The sequence below is a fragment of the Calypte anna genome, chromosome 1, assembly GCF_003957555.1.
Source record: "Calypte anna isolate BGI_N300 chromosome 1, bCalAnn1_v1.p, whole genome shotgun sequence".
Classification (NCBI taxonomy): domain Eukaryota; kingdom Metazoa; phylum Chordata; class Aves; order Apodiformes; family Trochilidae; genus Calypte; species Calypte anna.
In genome coordinates, this window is record NC_044244.1 from 105,488,696 (window position 1) to 105,505,105 (window position 16,410).

At 44.7% G+C, this 16,410-nt stretch overlaps 1 protein-coding gene across 1 annotated transcript in view; it reads right to left on the bottom strand.

Annotated features, from left to right (window-relative positions):
- The window catches only part of TIAM1 (T cell lymphoma invasion and metastasis 1), a 122,744-nt gene that overhangs the window by 76,700 nt on the left and 29,634 nt on the right, over positions 1-16,410 (bottom strand). The window contains exon 2 of the mRNA XM_030469015.1: positions 5,219-6,198. Within this exon, the coding sequence (XP_030324875.1) occupies positions 5,219-6,198 (980 nt within the window). The remainder of the gene's footprint in view (positions 1-5,218; positions 6,199-16,410) is intronic.

A 16,410-nucleotide genomic window follows, 5' to 3' on the forward strand; every position in this document is an offset into this window, starting at 1 on the left:
GCTGTCCTTTTTTCATTTTCCTTTTGAAGTTATATCCTCTATGCTACAAAACCATTTGTGAAAGTTTTACACAACTTAAAACCAAGTATCTGCTCTCTGGAGTCCATCTTACAGAATATAATGCAACACTATAACCTGTTATAAAGTTGCCCAAGATGGTAAAAAAAATATTATCAACTGGAAAAATACTCTAACTTTAGCCTGTTTTCTCTGTATGTGCTGTTCCCACTTAACCTTGGATGCATCTCCTGCATTTCCTGCAAAACTCTTTTATACAAAAGTTGGGGTTTTTAGGGCTTGAGATTCCAAATTCCTGCAGATTACCTACAAAGGCCTAAAAAGAGCAATAAACTTGAAAACTGGACAAAAGGGGATTTAAAGCACAAAGGACATAGCCTGGACCTGGCAGTGAAGGTGTTGCAGCTTCCAAGTCAATCAGGCAGGAAGTTTGTTCACTCTCTCTGCTCAGTTTTGTAACACTCAACTTAACATGGTAGAAAACTGCTTTCCCTGCAGAGCTGAGGGACATCATCTTGCTGCTCCTCAAAAGTTATGTAAAAAACCTGGACTGCACTATTGTAACAGCTATACTGGGACTGAGCTTTCTGGAGGAAATCACAAATCGGGCTATAAAGCTCAGACAGAAATGAACCACCTTTCTTGTCTGTGGGTGGTTGACCGTGAAAAAATGCTTTGGTCACCATATATCCTTGGATTTTAATGGATTTTAATCACACCATGCTCTAAATACTGTTTTTGAACAACATTGCTCACACCTACCAAGAACTACTCCTCCTAACATCTTCCCCACAAAGCAAATACCAGCACTGGAAGCCCACGGAGGTGTCTAACCTTGATGGCCACTGCCAACACCTCCTCAATAATCACAGATACCAGATGGAAAGGAGCAGGATCTGCAGCAGAAGGGTAGCACTGGCTCTTGCTGGTCCACAGCAGACACCCATGAACAGGCACGCTGCTGGCACTGAGTCCTGGCAAGCAGATTTTGCTGTGTGACCAGAACATTTTCTGTACGTTTCTACACCTGACTGCCCTTGTAGAGGAGCCTGAAATATAAGAAAAGGTTCACACCCTGCAGGAGGCTGTATCCCCCCATTTAGTACTCTACAGAAAAGCACAGTCAGAATTAATCCACAGAGGGGGAACATGGGAAAAAGAGGCATAAAGACAGGCTTGGAAGTGGCACAAAACCATATTTCAAGGTTTTCATTCTCTAATTCCTCTCTTGAGACTTTAGTGAGGACTCTAAACAGATGGGGAGTATGAGGTTACATTAGTCTCTGAAGATCCACCTGGGATCCATCCAGGGAATCTCCTGCTGGGAGACGTTTAGCTGCAAGCAGGACACCACAGAGCCATTTCACAAAATCCAGACCCCAACTAGCAGGTTGTAGGATCCTGGGGCTCTCAACAACCCACAGTCAGAACAAGCTGTATCCAGCTGGAGCTTGTCTCCCTTCAAGCAAGAATGGGTGAAAATGCCAGCCAATTAAGCTTCTCCCACCTACATCACATCAGGTTCAAAAGCCATAGAGGATCCCAGCAGAGCTCTCCTGGAAGTCTTGCTTCAGCAGATCTGAACCCTTCATGTTAAAATGTTACGAAAAACAGAACTGCTGCGTGGGTGCCCCAAAGCCACCCTGTGAATATTAATCACTTATGCATACTGAATATAACTGTCTCTCTAGTATTAAAAAGCTCTCCCTCTCAATTAGTGAAAAGTGACTCCCACAGTTCAATTTAAGGTTTAAATTTGGAAGGGTGAGATTTTCTTTTCTTTTTATTTTTTTTTCTTTAATGTAAACCATGTACTTCTAAAGAACCCATGGATAAGGCTTTATAACAAAACACGGCTGTGCTTCTGGCATCTCCTTTCTGTGATACATTCAAGGCACAAAAATTACAGCTACTGACAACTTCTAATAAATTTAAACTATACAGAAAATATTATGATGTACACATAGTTGAACCTGTAACAGAGGCTGGATTTGGGAATCAAACATAAGGGCACAAACCCATCACTGTGGTCTCAGTGTTACCCTGCACTTGGTTTCTCCTGCTTTCAGGGATGTATTTGGGAAGTAGACTACTCAAAGGCTACCTAAAAGTGGCATTCAGGACCTTTCCATATTTCTAGAATGAGGGCAAATTTTGCAAATATCCCAGCTATGAATTTGTAAGAACTGAAAAAAAAAAAAAACTCCAGCAAATACAACCCCAAACTATAGTGAGGATGGCCTACAGTGATCTCAGCAGAAACCTCAGTCCTGGTGATAAGGCTCAATTATGTAACTTTGAATGAGGGAACTACCTCTACATTGTTAAGTAACACGGGGACAGTGACAGGTTATTGCCCTGGCAGTCAATACTACATCCAACATCACATTACACTCAGTCCTGGATCACCTCTGTGTGGTAACCCTGTGGCCCTAAAGCATAACCACTATTTTGTGGGATCAGGATGCAGGGAGGCAGTTCAAAAGGATGGCAAAAAACATGAAGTTTTGCCTCAGTCCACTAAACTGTTTTTATGGCATGAAATATTTTACAGTATGAGGACACATATGGCAGGCTGTGGAATAATGCTTAAGGTGGCCACCAAGAATGTCAAGACCACTGAGTAAGTACAGAAAGACTGGGAAGGGCAGAGGGAAACAAAATTTCCCAAATGGTGACCAAGTCCCAGCTGGCTCAGGTCAACACAGTGCCAAGAAGCACTTTAACAGCAATGCAGTAAGGTCATCAGCTCTACAACTCGGCTTCAATTGTGTCAGGAAGGGTCACCATTATAACAGGGATGTCAAGTAAAGACAAGGAAAGTGCTGAGATACTGGACCGGGGACCAGGGACGCAACAAGTTGGTAGTTTCCCTCCTCTCACCCCATCCAAAGCCACCTAACCAGGTTCACCAAGGAACCAGATCTTTTACTTTGTGTGCAAATTTGGATTTCTTTTTCACTCCATCTATCAAACATATAATGATAGTAATCTTCCTAAGCTTGCTAAAGGTAGGCTTGGGCTAGTATGACTTCACTGCTGACAAGTCTGTTATACTTACTGTATGCTGCTAGGATTAAAGACTTGGAAGGGATTTTAGCCTTTCCAAAGCTTTAATTTTGTTGAATTTATATGTGGTAATTATCACTGCTGAGACTCCTTATATCCACTGTCTCCAAGCTCAAAAAGATACATCTAGTGAAACCAGAAACACAAAGTGATTTCTCTGGTTAAAAGCTGAGGCCTTGCAAAATGCTACGCAAATCTGTGACTTTCACTAAGTGCCTCAGAGGAACCTTCTTAATGCCATGATAGCACCAAGAAGAAAAACAAATGCTTCATTGTTCACCAATGATGCTGCTCTCTCTTTCTGATGTACACTTGAAAGAAGGCTGGAAGAAGCATTTGCACCTGAGAGTCTTCATGAGAGCTGTTACCTTCAAGGCTGCCAAATAGCATCCTTATTTTTGGTTGTTCTTGTTGTTCTTCTCCTGCTTCTTATCCTGCACTGCCTTGATGAAGTCCCAAAGGGTTTCTCTGCTTGCACCCATATCGTGAAAATACCTCCAAAAATAAAGAGCTGATTCTGAAGTACAAAGCTGCTGTTGTGGGACACTGCAACATCTGTTTTAGCATGTCATTTTTATATTTAGAAGCAGCGAATCTCCACAGATCAAGCACAGCTGGTAAGTCACTCAGTAACCCCTTTCCATCAGCCCTCACAAGTCAGAGCCAGCCAGCATGGGGGGGACTCCTCTTGCCCTCCGCAGCCCCGCAGCCCTGCATCTCCTCCATGGCACATTGCAACCTGCCTGACTGGCACTGCCCTGCTATCTCCCACTCTGCTGTCCTGCCAACAGCTCAGCCCATCAGGAGGATGCCAGCCTGACAGCCTCCAACCTTGATGCAAGGCGCCACTTTTTCCCTTTCCCTGGGTCACGCGGCACAGCGTGTGTACGCCGCACGGCATATGTAGGAGAAACCATGCAATAAAATCAGGGGAGCCACTGGAGCATGCAATCTGGTGCACAGCTCTGACCTGCACTGCCAGACTCTCCTGTCTGTGTCCCTTGGCCATGTTTCTGAGCCGGTGCCCACAGCTAGAAATACTGCACGTAAAAAGCCTCTTCCATCAGGAGGCTGGAGCACTGCTCTGAGAAGGTGCAGCAAGCCAGCCGAATGAACTTCAGCTGAGAGCAGTATGACCACAGTGTTTAATGCTACACATGGTGTGTACAGGTGGGCAGAATTTCTAGCTCCCTTTTCCTGCCTCCTAAGAGCAGTCTGCCACTTACTGTAAGCAGAATTGCTGCTTACAGTACAAGGCGGTGTTGTGTAACTCAATCAGGCAGAACACAGCCAAGAAAAGCAGGGCAAAATATAATAAAGACCCAAAAGCAGCCATCAAAGGAAAGGTCACAAGACTGGTGCTTGCAGCGTGGGAGGGCCACCAGACAGAAAAACTCATCTTGGCTGTGTGCTGTCTGTTAAAAGGACAAAGTATAAAGGGTTTGATGTCCTCCCTGGCTGGGAGAAGCAACATCCTCTCCATGCATCTACACCTCCCATCATTTTTCAGTTTAAATGGGAGAGCACCATAGCTTACAGGCCTGGCAGCCTCCTGCAAGAGGACAGCACTGTTTCTGGATAATGTTCTGCACAAATGGGAACGTCAGTTAATTAGAAGGATGAAATTTCAGCCCAGTGAGTATTTACAATAGAGGTGAAGGGAAACACTTGCAGGTTTCTCCCCTGCTTCCAGGCAGGAAAGCCAAGGAGCGTTTGCATGGGTGCAGGACAGGGAGGGCAACGGGGCAAGGAGGGCAGAGAAGGTAAATAGAACCAACACGCATGAGCTCCCCAAATGGAGTGATTGGTTCTGGCAGCTACCCTGGAAAAAAGGGCACCATCAGCACTGTAAATCACACCGAAAAATCTCCAGCTGGCAAATGCAAATTTATCGTTTCCAGAGGCAGGAAAAGTGGAAAAGGCCCAAACAGAGATGCAGATAAGGAAGGGAGCAGTGATGGGATCAAGCCAGCTCCAGAGACCAGTTAGTTCATCTCTCTCCTTGATACAGTCCTCTCCTTGGAAAAGGGATGTTGAAGGAAAACAGAGCCTGGAAGAACCAGCAATATCTTTATCTGCAGACAAAGCTTAGTAAATGCCACACGTTTGACATAGAAGAAAACTGCCTTACCTGAGTAGTTTTTGCTCTTCTGCCTTGCATACTGTTACTATGGCTAATTTGTGGGTTGCTGGCCCCTTCGGAAAGACAGTGGGATTTCCTGCAGGGCAGTGTATTGTAATTACTGTAGGAAGGCGCATCATCAGTGGCACCTGATGCCACCTTATGGCTCCCAATATCCGGGATGTCGGACACCAAATTCCGGCAGTATCCTCCAAAGGCGTTTCGTGGGCCACCATTGACGGTGGCGCTTGGGTTTTTAGGGGAATACAAGTCACTCATAGAGTTGGCACGCTGGCAGGTGACCAGCGGCTGGGGGCTGCCGCTGGCCTCCGTCCCCTGGGCGGCCTCAGCATCCTTCTCCTCAGCCAAGCCCAAGATTTCCTCATTGCTCGTTAAATGTTCCTGGCTGAGGTCAGAAAGCGAGAACTCCAGGCTGTCCTCACGCCAGATGTCAGCCGATTTGGAGCGCTTCTTCTTGAAGCTGGCCGCCTCCATGAAGTTCGTCCCGTTGGCCGCGTACCGATGCGACCTCCCGTCGCCCTCCCCCAGAAAGGGCGGCTCGTCCCCATAGAGCCTGCTCTCCTCTGAGTCGGGCATGCTCTGGACGGAGGCAGCGGTGAGGACGGTGCTGCTGTCCACGCTGGGGGTGACAGAGGAGTCAGTGTGATAGGAAATGGGCCGCAGGCCGATGTCCACGCGGTCCACCCAGATGGGGCTTCCAAAGTCCTCTAGGTTGCCCTCCTGGGCGAAAGGCTCCAGGCCGTTCTCTGCCAGGGATTGGGGGATGCTGGGGGTGCTGCTGGAGCGGGTGCTCACTTCCGAGTTACGGTGGATGATTTTTCCAGAAGAAGCATGCCGTGTCCGACGAGAGGCTTTGTTTGAGAGGCGAAGCGAGCGGGAAGTGTGCTTGCGGCCCAGGCTGGTGTGCTTGTCTCCGTAGAAGGCGTGCTCTACGCTCTGGCTCTCCGCGTTCCCCATGGTGTCACAGTCTGCAAGAATAGAGAGCAGGCACTGTTACAGGCAGCAGCAAGACACATGGGACACTTCGGAACACCCAAAAGAGCTTTATTTATTTATTTATTTAATTTTAAATGAACCTGTCCCAAACCCTACACCATAGCTTCCATCTGGGTCTAGTAGAACACACTTTAACAGCAGCAACCAACCCCACAGGGTTAACTAAGGGAGCTGGCAACCATACCAGTAAACTTCTAAATACAACTATAACACTCAGATGATGGTTATGCTGGTGTGAATAAAGAGTGTGGAAGAGGGAAGGACTGAACCTCTAAGTTTGGTGTGAACTGGAGCCATTTTACCACCAGTCTCAGCTCTGCACACATTCGCTTACTCTTCACGTTAAACCGCAATTCCAGCCCAGATTTCAAGCTCATAAAAATCAAGAGCTATTGTTTATCTGTATGTAATAAGATGCCAAAAAGTAGATGGGTATAGGCCTTTATCTGAGATTTCACTTGTTTTCTAGGAACTGTGAACTGAAGCACCAAATGGCAAAGTGCAAATTCAACTGTTTGGCAGGAAGCTAATGATAGGTTTGATTTCTGGAACAAAAAAACAGTGCAACATTAAGCAGGTACAGAGAGACCCACACAAGAAAGCCATATTATGAAAAATAAATTAGCATGAATGACTCAGACTATACAAAAATAACCTTTCCCTCCTACTCACTCTGAAGCAGATAGCTAGATCTAAGTGCTTTGATCTGGTAAAGAGAAAACTGGGCTGGAATGCAGGCAGTGGGTCTCTGTCCCCATCTGTGTACCTATCCTTCTGCATTATTAAGTTGTGTGCATCCCACTGTGGAACAGGTTTCCCATCCAGAAGATGGGAGTGGTGATCTGCATTCAACCTTGAAAAACACTTTGAGGTCTGTGATCTCACTCAACAAATGTCAGAAACATTTTATCAGTAGTATAGGCTCCTTCTAGCCAAAGATCAAGAGGAACAAGAAGAGTAGATGTTACAGTACATGGCCATTCAAAATTAAATAGGAGATCCTGAATTATATACAAGACAATTACATTTAGATAAACAGTCCATAAATTTTGAACAGAAATTTCAAGAAAAAACTGTCATTTTGAGGTATTTCTGTTAATCTTCCTTGAAAAAGAGCTGCCCTGCGAATAGTTTACATGGAGTTTTTAATTTCTTGGAGCAATTTCCCCTCCTTTAACAGGATGTGCTGATGGGTATTAAGCCAGATGCTGGAAGAATTAATGTGATAGTGTATTTTCCCCCACTATCTAAATACACAGTGTAGCTGCATCCCAGAACTGAATTCACACAACATAAAGGACACAGAAAGCAATGAAATGATTGTATTGAAAGCAGGCACAGCACTTTTGCCATAAGGCTCTCCTGGATGCATAAGATAGAACTGAACTTCTGCAGTGACACTGCTGACCACAGTCAGAGGACTGCACTTCTCTACTCTTCTGCCCAGCTAAATAAGTTGTGTCCAAGGCTAAATATCTGTTCAGTGCTAGCGCAACAGGTATGTCCATAAGCACCTGGACATTTCTGAATCTAAAATAAATACAATCACATGTCAAGGAACCCATACCAGGAAATACGCTCTGCCTGTCGAAATAAATGTCTGTACTCCCATACACTGTTGTGAAACCTGGTTATGCATAATTTAGAAAAATAAATGTGCTGAAAAGAGGACAAGTTTAAAAACCAAACACAAAACAAAAAAACAACCAAACAAAAAGCCACAAACAACAAAAAATAAAGACAGCATTTTAAATCCCTAGACAGATATCCCTTGAAAGCTACAACCCTTTGATATAGAGTGGACAAATGTCACCTGGCTTTTGCTCCTAAAACACTTTATAGCACAAAACCTGCATTTTGTCTTCCACACTTATGTCTAAAACCAGACCTCAATATTCCCCGTCTTGCATAAGAAACCCCCTTGGGGTAATGCTTTTAGCTGCTTTGATTCCGAGATTCTTGCTAACCCCACTCATTCTACAGATTTTCCATCAGCTGCAAAGTCCATCAGAGCATGCAACCATCACTTCGGCACCTGTGTGTGGAGAAAGAGCAGTTTTATAAGTTCTCCTGAAACCCTGAACGAATGAAGAGTGGCTTTTTACCTTCAGAAACGAAGGGCAGAAACGTCCCCTGCAGAAACCCCACGGGACGGGGCACACTCGCGACTGAAACCACGGGGCAGCGTGGCTACGGAAAGCAGCCCTGTGCCACCATCCCGATGGAGCCTCCACGCACGCTGGGCAAAATTTCACTCAGCCAAAAAAGTAACTAAACCGCAAATGACTTGGCGAAGAAAGAAGCAGCAGCTCAGGCTGCATCCCGTGAGGAAACGATACCGCTTAGAAACACTTTCATGAAAAGAGGAAAGCCTTTTCTCGGCAGACAGCGGCAGGAATGTTTGCTGAGTGATTTCACACAATGAGAAGTACCTGCTAGATACCAGCAAGAAGTGTCAGACTTCAAGGTAAAAAGCTGTCCCTTTTTTATTCAGTGGATTGGCGCTTTAGGTGCAAATCCTACAGACGGCTATCAATCCCAGCGATTAGCTCGCACATCCCTCGCTCCTGCACCCAGGAAGAGACCTTACCCTGAAGCCACCGATTTCCCCCGGCCCTAAATTGCAGGCTTGCACATTCTGCACGGGGGGAGGTGGTCGGGAGGGTGTGCAATGGGGTCGAAGGCTGGCACAGTGCAGCTCATCCAGCTGCATCCGTGTCAGGAGGCACCACCCCCGCGGCATGTCACCGTCCCCTGAGAGATGCCAGGAGAGGAGGGGCTGAGCCCACCTCAAGTGGGGATGGGCAATCCCACCGGGTCAAGCTGGCGGTGCCTGAGGTGAAGGGAAACTACCTTCTCACCCCAATTTTCGCCTCCCTCCTGCATTTCTGGCTGAGCATTTCCGGCAGCCACCTTCAACCAGTTCAAGTGCTCGTGCAGCGGAGTCCACTAAAACAGCAGAAAATAAACCCAGAGGAGGAAAAAAAATTAGAAGAAAAAAAATTTAAAATTATTCACTATTTTTGCTGGAATAGTGAATTCAAATGGCATGTGCCAGAGGCAGCACAAGGATGCCCCACTAGAGGAGACACAGCGCGCTGAGGACCGGGGTAGCACGGCTGGAGGGCGACGAAGGAGCTGGGGAAGAGGGAAGAGCGAGGCGCACCTCCCCCATTTTTTGGCAGCAGTGAGCTAATGTGGCAGATGTGGAAAGGCAGCCCCTGAAACATGTGAATTCGCACTGAAGCAGATGCCGGCATCCTCAGCTAGCAGGAGCGGGCGCTGGGCAGGGTTAGGGGAGGCCCCAAGCTCCCCCTCCCAGGGGCAGCGGCAGACACCCTGGGGCAGAAATGTCTTAAACTGCTCCAGCAACGACTGCCAGATGCTGCCTGTCTACGGCTTAACTGAATTTAGCACAGGCAATGAAAAAAAATCTGTATCAAATTAAGAAAATGAGTAATGTTAATGGGAGCTGAACACAAATGCTGGCAGGACAAAGGCTCCCCTTGTTAGCTCACCCACCGAATCCAAAGGTGACCATTAAAGACCTATCAAGGTACCACCAGGATGCAACATAAATCAAGCGTGACACGTCTTGATGCTTTAAACAGGTCTGTTGCACTCGACCAAGGATTGCAACGTGTCAAAAATCTGTTCTGAATTATTCTCTGAAGCTAGCAGAGATTAACATACACAGACCAGGCACAGCAAGCAGAGCTGGCTGGAAATTTTTCAGCAGAAAATGTTGATTCATCAAAACCCAAACTTTTCGTGGGAATAGATTGCATTTGATGAAAGGCTCCTCCACTCCAAGAGGGAGAGATCTGAAAACTGAAGAAAGGGGATGGGTACGTCTCCTGGAACAGGCAGCAGCTCAGTGACTCAGTTGCTCACTGAAAAAACAGAAGATCAAGATTTGTATCAGTAGTCCATGTCAGGCAGAAAAGGGGTGGCAACTTGTTCCTCCACATCCTTGAGAGGTGCCTGACCATGGAGCTGCTCTGGGAAAGGGATCCCTCTCCCCCAGAAGATCCGCTCCTTCCTGGTTCAGAGCACAGAAAATGCCACAATTGTAGAATTCTTCAAGGGTCCACGAAAGTTATCTTTTAGCCAGCCTGCTCATCGATTGATACTACAGGGTTTTGTTTTGTTTTTTTTTAAAAAAACAAGACTTAGATTGGTATCAACATTGGGATATCACCAGGGAGAAGACATAGTCTGTAGGAAAGCTTTAGAAAAACCAGTTTTCCCTACATCAGCTACCCTAGATAGACTGAACTCTAGCTGAACTGCTGAATTTTTGCTGGATGAGTCTTCTATAAAATAGTTACACATTCTGTGTGCAATCACATTCTGGATGACCACTGATGACAGCCTCATAAAAGAATACAGTTTTCTTTGAAAACAGTAATTTCCCTTTCTCATCCCTTACCCCTGATATTAAATACTTCTTAAAATAATTGCAAAACCAAAATACTCATTTCAACTAAGACCAAGTTACTAACTCTCAAACGTGCAAAAGGTCTTCAGATTCCAGAAGAAAATCTGAAATATATTAATTGTCCAACCAAATTTGAAGCACCTCGCAAGACAACAGATTGCACATTTAAAATTAGATTTTAGTAGGAGGCTCTAGTGACAAATCTGTATTTTTCTCCTGGAGCGGAGCTTGAAGGCTTTGAGAACCAGAACAATGATTAAATCCAAAACGAGCAATGAGCCTACAGAAATAAACTTTTGCTAAAGCCTGCCAGCCAACAACAAAGACTTTTACTGAACTCACAAGAACCACATAGAAAAATGTACAAGACTAATAACCAAGTGTGAACATACACATTTTATTGTAATTAAAATGTGCTTTTTCAAAAGGGCAAGAGAGAGGCTGAAATTGCACAATAAGCCTTTGAATTTCTTGGGAACTCTAGCAGCATATTCAATTGTTTTCAGATCAGAACCTTTTAACAAGCCATTTCTTTTCTGTAAGCTGCTCTCAAATACCTTAAAGCATAGGATGGACTCCAAAAAGGCCCTGCAGGCAATTCAACTGGGAGGAGGAAGAGGGAGGGAAGAAGGGATGTCATCAGTAGCTGCTTGATAGCCGTTCAAACACCTTTGTATTGCTAAACGGGTGTAACCATAAACCACAGTCAGCTCATCCATTCTTTTTCCCTCCCACAAGACATTATCCAACATAGCAAACTCCTAAAGAAAAATATATGGACACACATGTACCTTCCAAGGCGGTACTGATATCCAGTGCAACCTTCCCCAAGAGAGCTGTGGCATTTAGAGGTATAGAATTGCAAATGATACCAAAATGAGCAGTTACTGGGACTGAAGAAGCTGTCAGCACCTGCCACTCAGCGACTCCATTACTCTTGCGTCAGAGCCTATGACTACATGCCAAAAACCTGGGGAGGAAGAGGGGAGAAAAAAACCAAAAAACAAAAACAAAAAAACCAACAGACAACGGGTTAGCAAGAATGGAAACACAGGAGGATGTCTTCTGCCAGGTCCTGTTATCATCATCACTTCCCTAAGAAACACTGTGCAAGACAGCAAGCAAATGCTGTTCTTAAATTCAAATGATGAAATCTGATGGTCACAGAATAAACAAAAAACCCAGTCACACACCATCAACCTAAACTACAGAAGGTGGAGAGTTTGTCTTCCCACCACTTTGCACAATTAAAGTCCCCACAGACATTAACATCCTCCTGCTGAGGATGATCTGTCTCACTCGAGTCCAAAAACATGTCTGCATCTGAAGACGACCACCAAGAAAGGCACCTTCCAGTAAGCCAGTGTTTAATTTCTGGCAGGAAGGGGAGACTCAACTGCCTAGGGAACAAGCTCGAAACTGAAAGACCTCAGAGGAGATTTCTCTCTGCAGAATGTCTGATTTACAAAAAGGGCGGTTATCCAAGCAGGGATTTCATTAACATTTTTCAAGGGCGAATAAGACATGTAGGGCAGAACATTTAAATGCATTTCTGTGCATGGTGAAAGGATCATTTGGTTTATTGCATTCACTAAGGCGTGGATACAAGAGATACAAATAGGTCTGCACCTATTTAGACCCAAGACAAGTCCTAAGAGTAGTCCTGAAGTTACACACATGTGCATACCAAATCCTAGCCCTTTCGTGGCTTGATACCACTAACTAAGTCCCCTAGTAGTATTCCAGCTCAAGGTCCAGTCCTGTGAGATACTAAAAATGACAAACTCACTAGAGTGTTGGGTCACACTCTGGGTTGCCCAGGTCAGCTCTCAAGTCACCCAGATCTCCCTTTTCTCACCCAAACACCAGCCATGAAACATCAATTCACGGCACACAGAGTTTTGAGAGCTATAAACTTTTCCAAAAACCTTAAGGAACAAAAACGTTGGAAGAGATCACTGATGCTCTTCATGTTATTAGAGTTTGGTGGGGAAACTGTGATCCTCACTCTTGGCTGTATTCTCAAAAGAGAGGAGAGTCACCGGCTCCTTTCTAAATTAAAAACAGTTTCCTTTTCTTTCTCCTTCTTCATGTTCCCCTCTCCACTCCCCACCTCCCCTTCTTCCCCCAAGCTGTTGGTTGAGATCTGAAAAGCAGCTCATGAATTGCTCAGGAGCTGGCAGAAATTAATAAAATGAAGCTCATTTATATTGAAATGGACTCATTACCATGCCAGCTGCCAATAATTTGCAAGATGGGAATCTTGCTGACAAACAAGGTCCTACAGGCAAGAGACTTTCCACCTGCACCCACCGCATGACGAGCAACCCTGCAATGTATCTTCCTCATCTCCAAAAATAAAAAAAAAAATTGCAACCATCTTCTTTTCAGGTCTGCCTGCTAAGGCCCCAGAATACTTTTCCAAAAGCAGAACATATACACATGGTCAAGCATTATCAGATTTTCCATATTGCAATGGCTTTTGAGGAGTCTGCAACTTAGAGAATCTGTTCAGGGCTGAAGCAAACTCTGGTCATTTTGTGTGAGACACAAACTACAATGTTACCCGCTCCACATACAACCTTCCAGCAAAAATCACTGTGTCTTGCACTGATTTGTTAAAAAGGTAGAAGATTCAAAGTGGATGTTTACAACTGGGTAGTAGGTTATCCAAATCTACACGACATTCCTGTACATCAGAAGGGACAGCACTACCTTTAGACACAACCAGATGAGTACTGTGCATACACAGATCCCCTAGAAGAGAATTTATCATTAATTACAGATTCTCTCTGGGAAAGGTATGTTCCTAGCAACTTTTACAACTTGGAGAGATTTTATCAAATGAAACTACATGGTACGCGAATGACTTGTCTGAAGAACATCAATTTTCCATAATTCTTTTTGTCTGCCATGACAAAAAGCCTCCGCAAAAATTCCGAGGATCTGCTAGATGTGAAGCAACCTTGGATAAAAGGACTTCTCTTTGACACGGCCTTGGCAGAAGGGGAAGCACGTGCTCTTCCATCAGGAGGAAAGGCAGAAGAAGACATGAGCACAGCCCCGAGGCTTGCTTCCCAGCACAGACACATCTGCTCCTGTGGACACCTGCTCTGCCAGTGGAGCCTGACTGAGGGCAGAGCTGACCGCACATTCAGACCCCTGGCAATGTACCAGTAGCTGTTGTCAGGACAGATGGACAGTTGTAAACATTCACACCAGGAACAGTTCACCTCATTAAAAAACAAGAAATGTCAAACAATCATTGTCAGATACCTATGCTCAAGACAAAATACTCAGTCTTGGAGCCTACTTCTGCACACATGCATGAGCACACACACATGTATCTATGATGCACGCATGCATGCACACCAATGTCTACATATATCAATGCAACTCCTCTTGCTCTTTGAAGGTTTGGAAGTAGCACAACTCTATTTATTTCATAGCCACAAAACAGCACCTTGAAAAATCAGGCCAAGGAGTTCCCACAGGGCTCATCACAAAGCAACTTAAATCAATCCAAACTGAGGAAGCTTGCAGCAAACCACCAGGACTGGATTAAATGAATGCATAGTAAGGAAGCAGAATATATTAAAGAAGTACCTTGTTATTCATCACATCTTCTACCTGTGAGTCTAGGTACAGCAAAGAAAGGTTTGATTTTCACATGCTGGGAGGAGCTTGCAATGCCAACTGATTACATAAAAAAATAGCACACCTGTTTGGTTTGGGTTTTTTTTTGCTTGCAGACACTTGACATGGACATTAATGGATGAAAAAATACAGAAGCTGTAGTTTTCCAAAAGCTTTCTTTTCAAAGCAGAACCCTTCCTTTCCAGCAAGGAAAAATCAGTATGCAAGCATATACCCTTGTCCAGTAAACATGAAAAGTTATCTAAGATGACAGCTCTCTTTCCATTCTGTTTATCTTTTTTTGATTTTATGATGCATTGTATTCGTCAGATTCCAAATGCAACTGCAGATGTGAGATCTCTTGGCCATTAAGCAGATCTTCATCCAGATTTGAGAAGCCCTCGGTAATTCTCCCATAAGCCATCAGGATGTATACACACAGGCAGAAAGCAGCAGTCATTTCATACAGAGACACTTTAATATTAATCAGTGGCTCTGGGCTGCATTTCCCTCCCACGATCCCAGTTCCACACCACTGTAACTCCAGTGTTCGATCCTGTCTCCTGAAATGGAGAATCAGGCCCTTTACTTGTAACTGGAGGCCACATTTTGTTAGCATCTATTACTACTAGCTAATATGAAATGCTGCTGACATCAACCTATCAAATCACCTACCCTGAGAAGAAGGTAAATGCTGTAGTATGCTCCAGGGTCCTGGTGCCCTGAAAACTCTGGTTCTCCCCATTCCACACCCCTGGGCTGCCCTCCGCAAAATGGAACACTGCAGCCCACAGGAGATGGATGGGTGGGTGGATGGAAAGAGTGAGGTTTGCTGTGCCCAGATCTTTGTCTGATTGGACTTCCTGTAGCAGGGCTGGATGCACGTGTGCATTCAGAAATGTAATTCAGAAACACTTCCCTATCCTCAAAGTAGTCACTAGAACTGCACCAAGTTCTAAGACCAGGTCTAGTGGATTGCAGAAGCTGGTTGACTTTTAAACCACTGGAAAAAAATGTCTTTTCTTCCCATAACATATAAAATGTCATAAAACCCTTTCATTTATGAGAAAAATTAAATTTAAACCAACCGTAGATTATACTATCTGTCAAACAGAATGGCTGCTCTGGATGCTGGAGTCTGACAATGATGACCAACAAGGTTGGGGGATCACCCACACGTCTGCAAAAATTGGCCAGCAGAGCTGGAATTGCAAAATCTCTTTGCAACCATCTCACTAACAGGCAACCTTTGTTTCTGTCACAGTTAGGAGAACAGTGCTGGGTGATCATTCCAGATGAAGAGGAGGGGAAAGAAAAATAAACCCACATTCTCTTTGTGAAGAACTCATAAAGGCAAGATGTGGGAACCCTTGTTCCTCCAGCTGTAGCACCACACCTATGAGAATTTCTAAGGGAGGGAAGAAAAGGCAAAAAAGGGAGGGAAGGAAACCTAAACCCTCCATATTCCTGACAGTGAGCCATCTTTTTTTAAAGTCACCCTTAAAAAAAAAAAAAACACACCAGAAGCATGGCACTGATAAAGCACCATGGGGCCTTGGTAATAAATAATGGAAGAGAATAGCAAGTAGCCCAAGGGAAAGCCCCTTCTTCAGGGTTTCTATATTTATACGAAGGGATGTGAATAATTGACACAGTTGTGAGTTTGTTTGTTTTTTAATAATTTTTACAAGTATCTGAATATGTTTTAAGTCTTTCTCCTTCCCTTTTATTTTTAACGGTGGGAAAATCCCCCTTTCTTCCCTAGGGGAGTTCTGCAAGGTTTTACACGTTTACAGAAAAGGGCAAAGCAGGGAAAGGATTCTAATTTCAGATCATCAGACATAAGCAAATCTATGGGAAGCCACGAGGGCAACTCCCTGGAGCCTGTGGGGCAGACGAACAGGAGCTTGTGTGCTGAGTCCTGGGAAGCAGAGGGGTTTTATAACCTGCTCCAGGGAGCTGCAGCCAGCACGAAGCCACTAAGGGAGCTGCAGAGAAGAAGGAGCCCACCTGGACTCCATGGAAGACAAAATGAGAAAGGTAGCTGCAGGGACTTCATGTGCATTTATGTGCTACTTGATAAAACAAAAAGAATGCTCAAAATGCA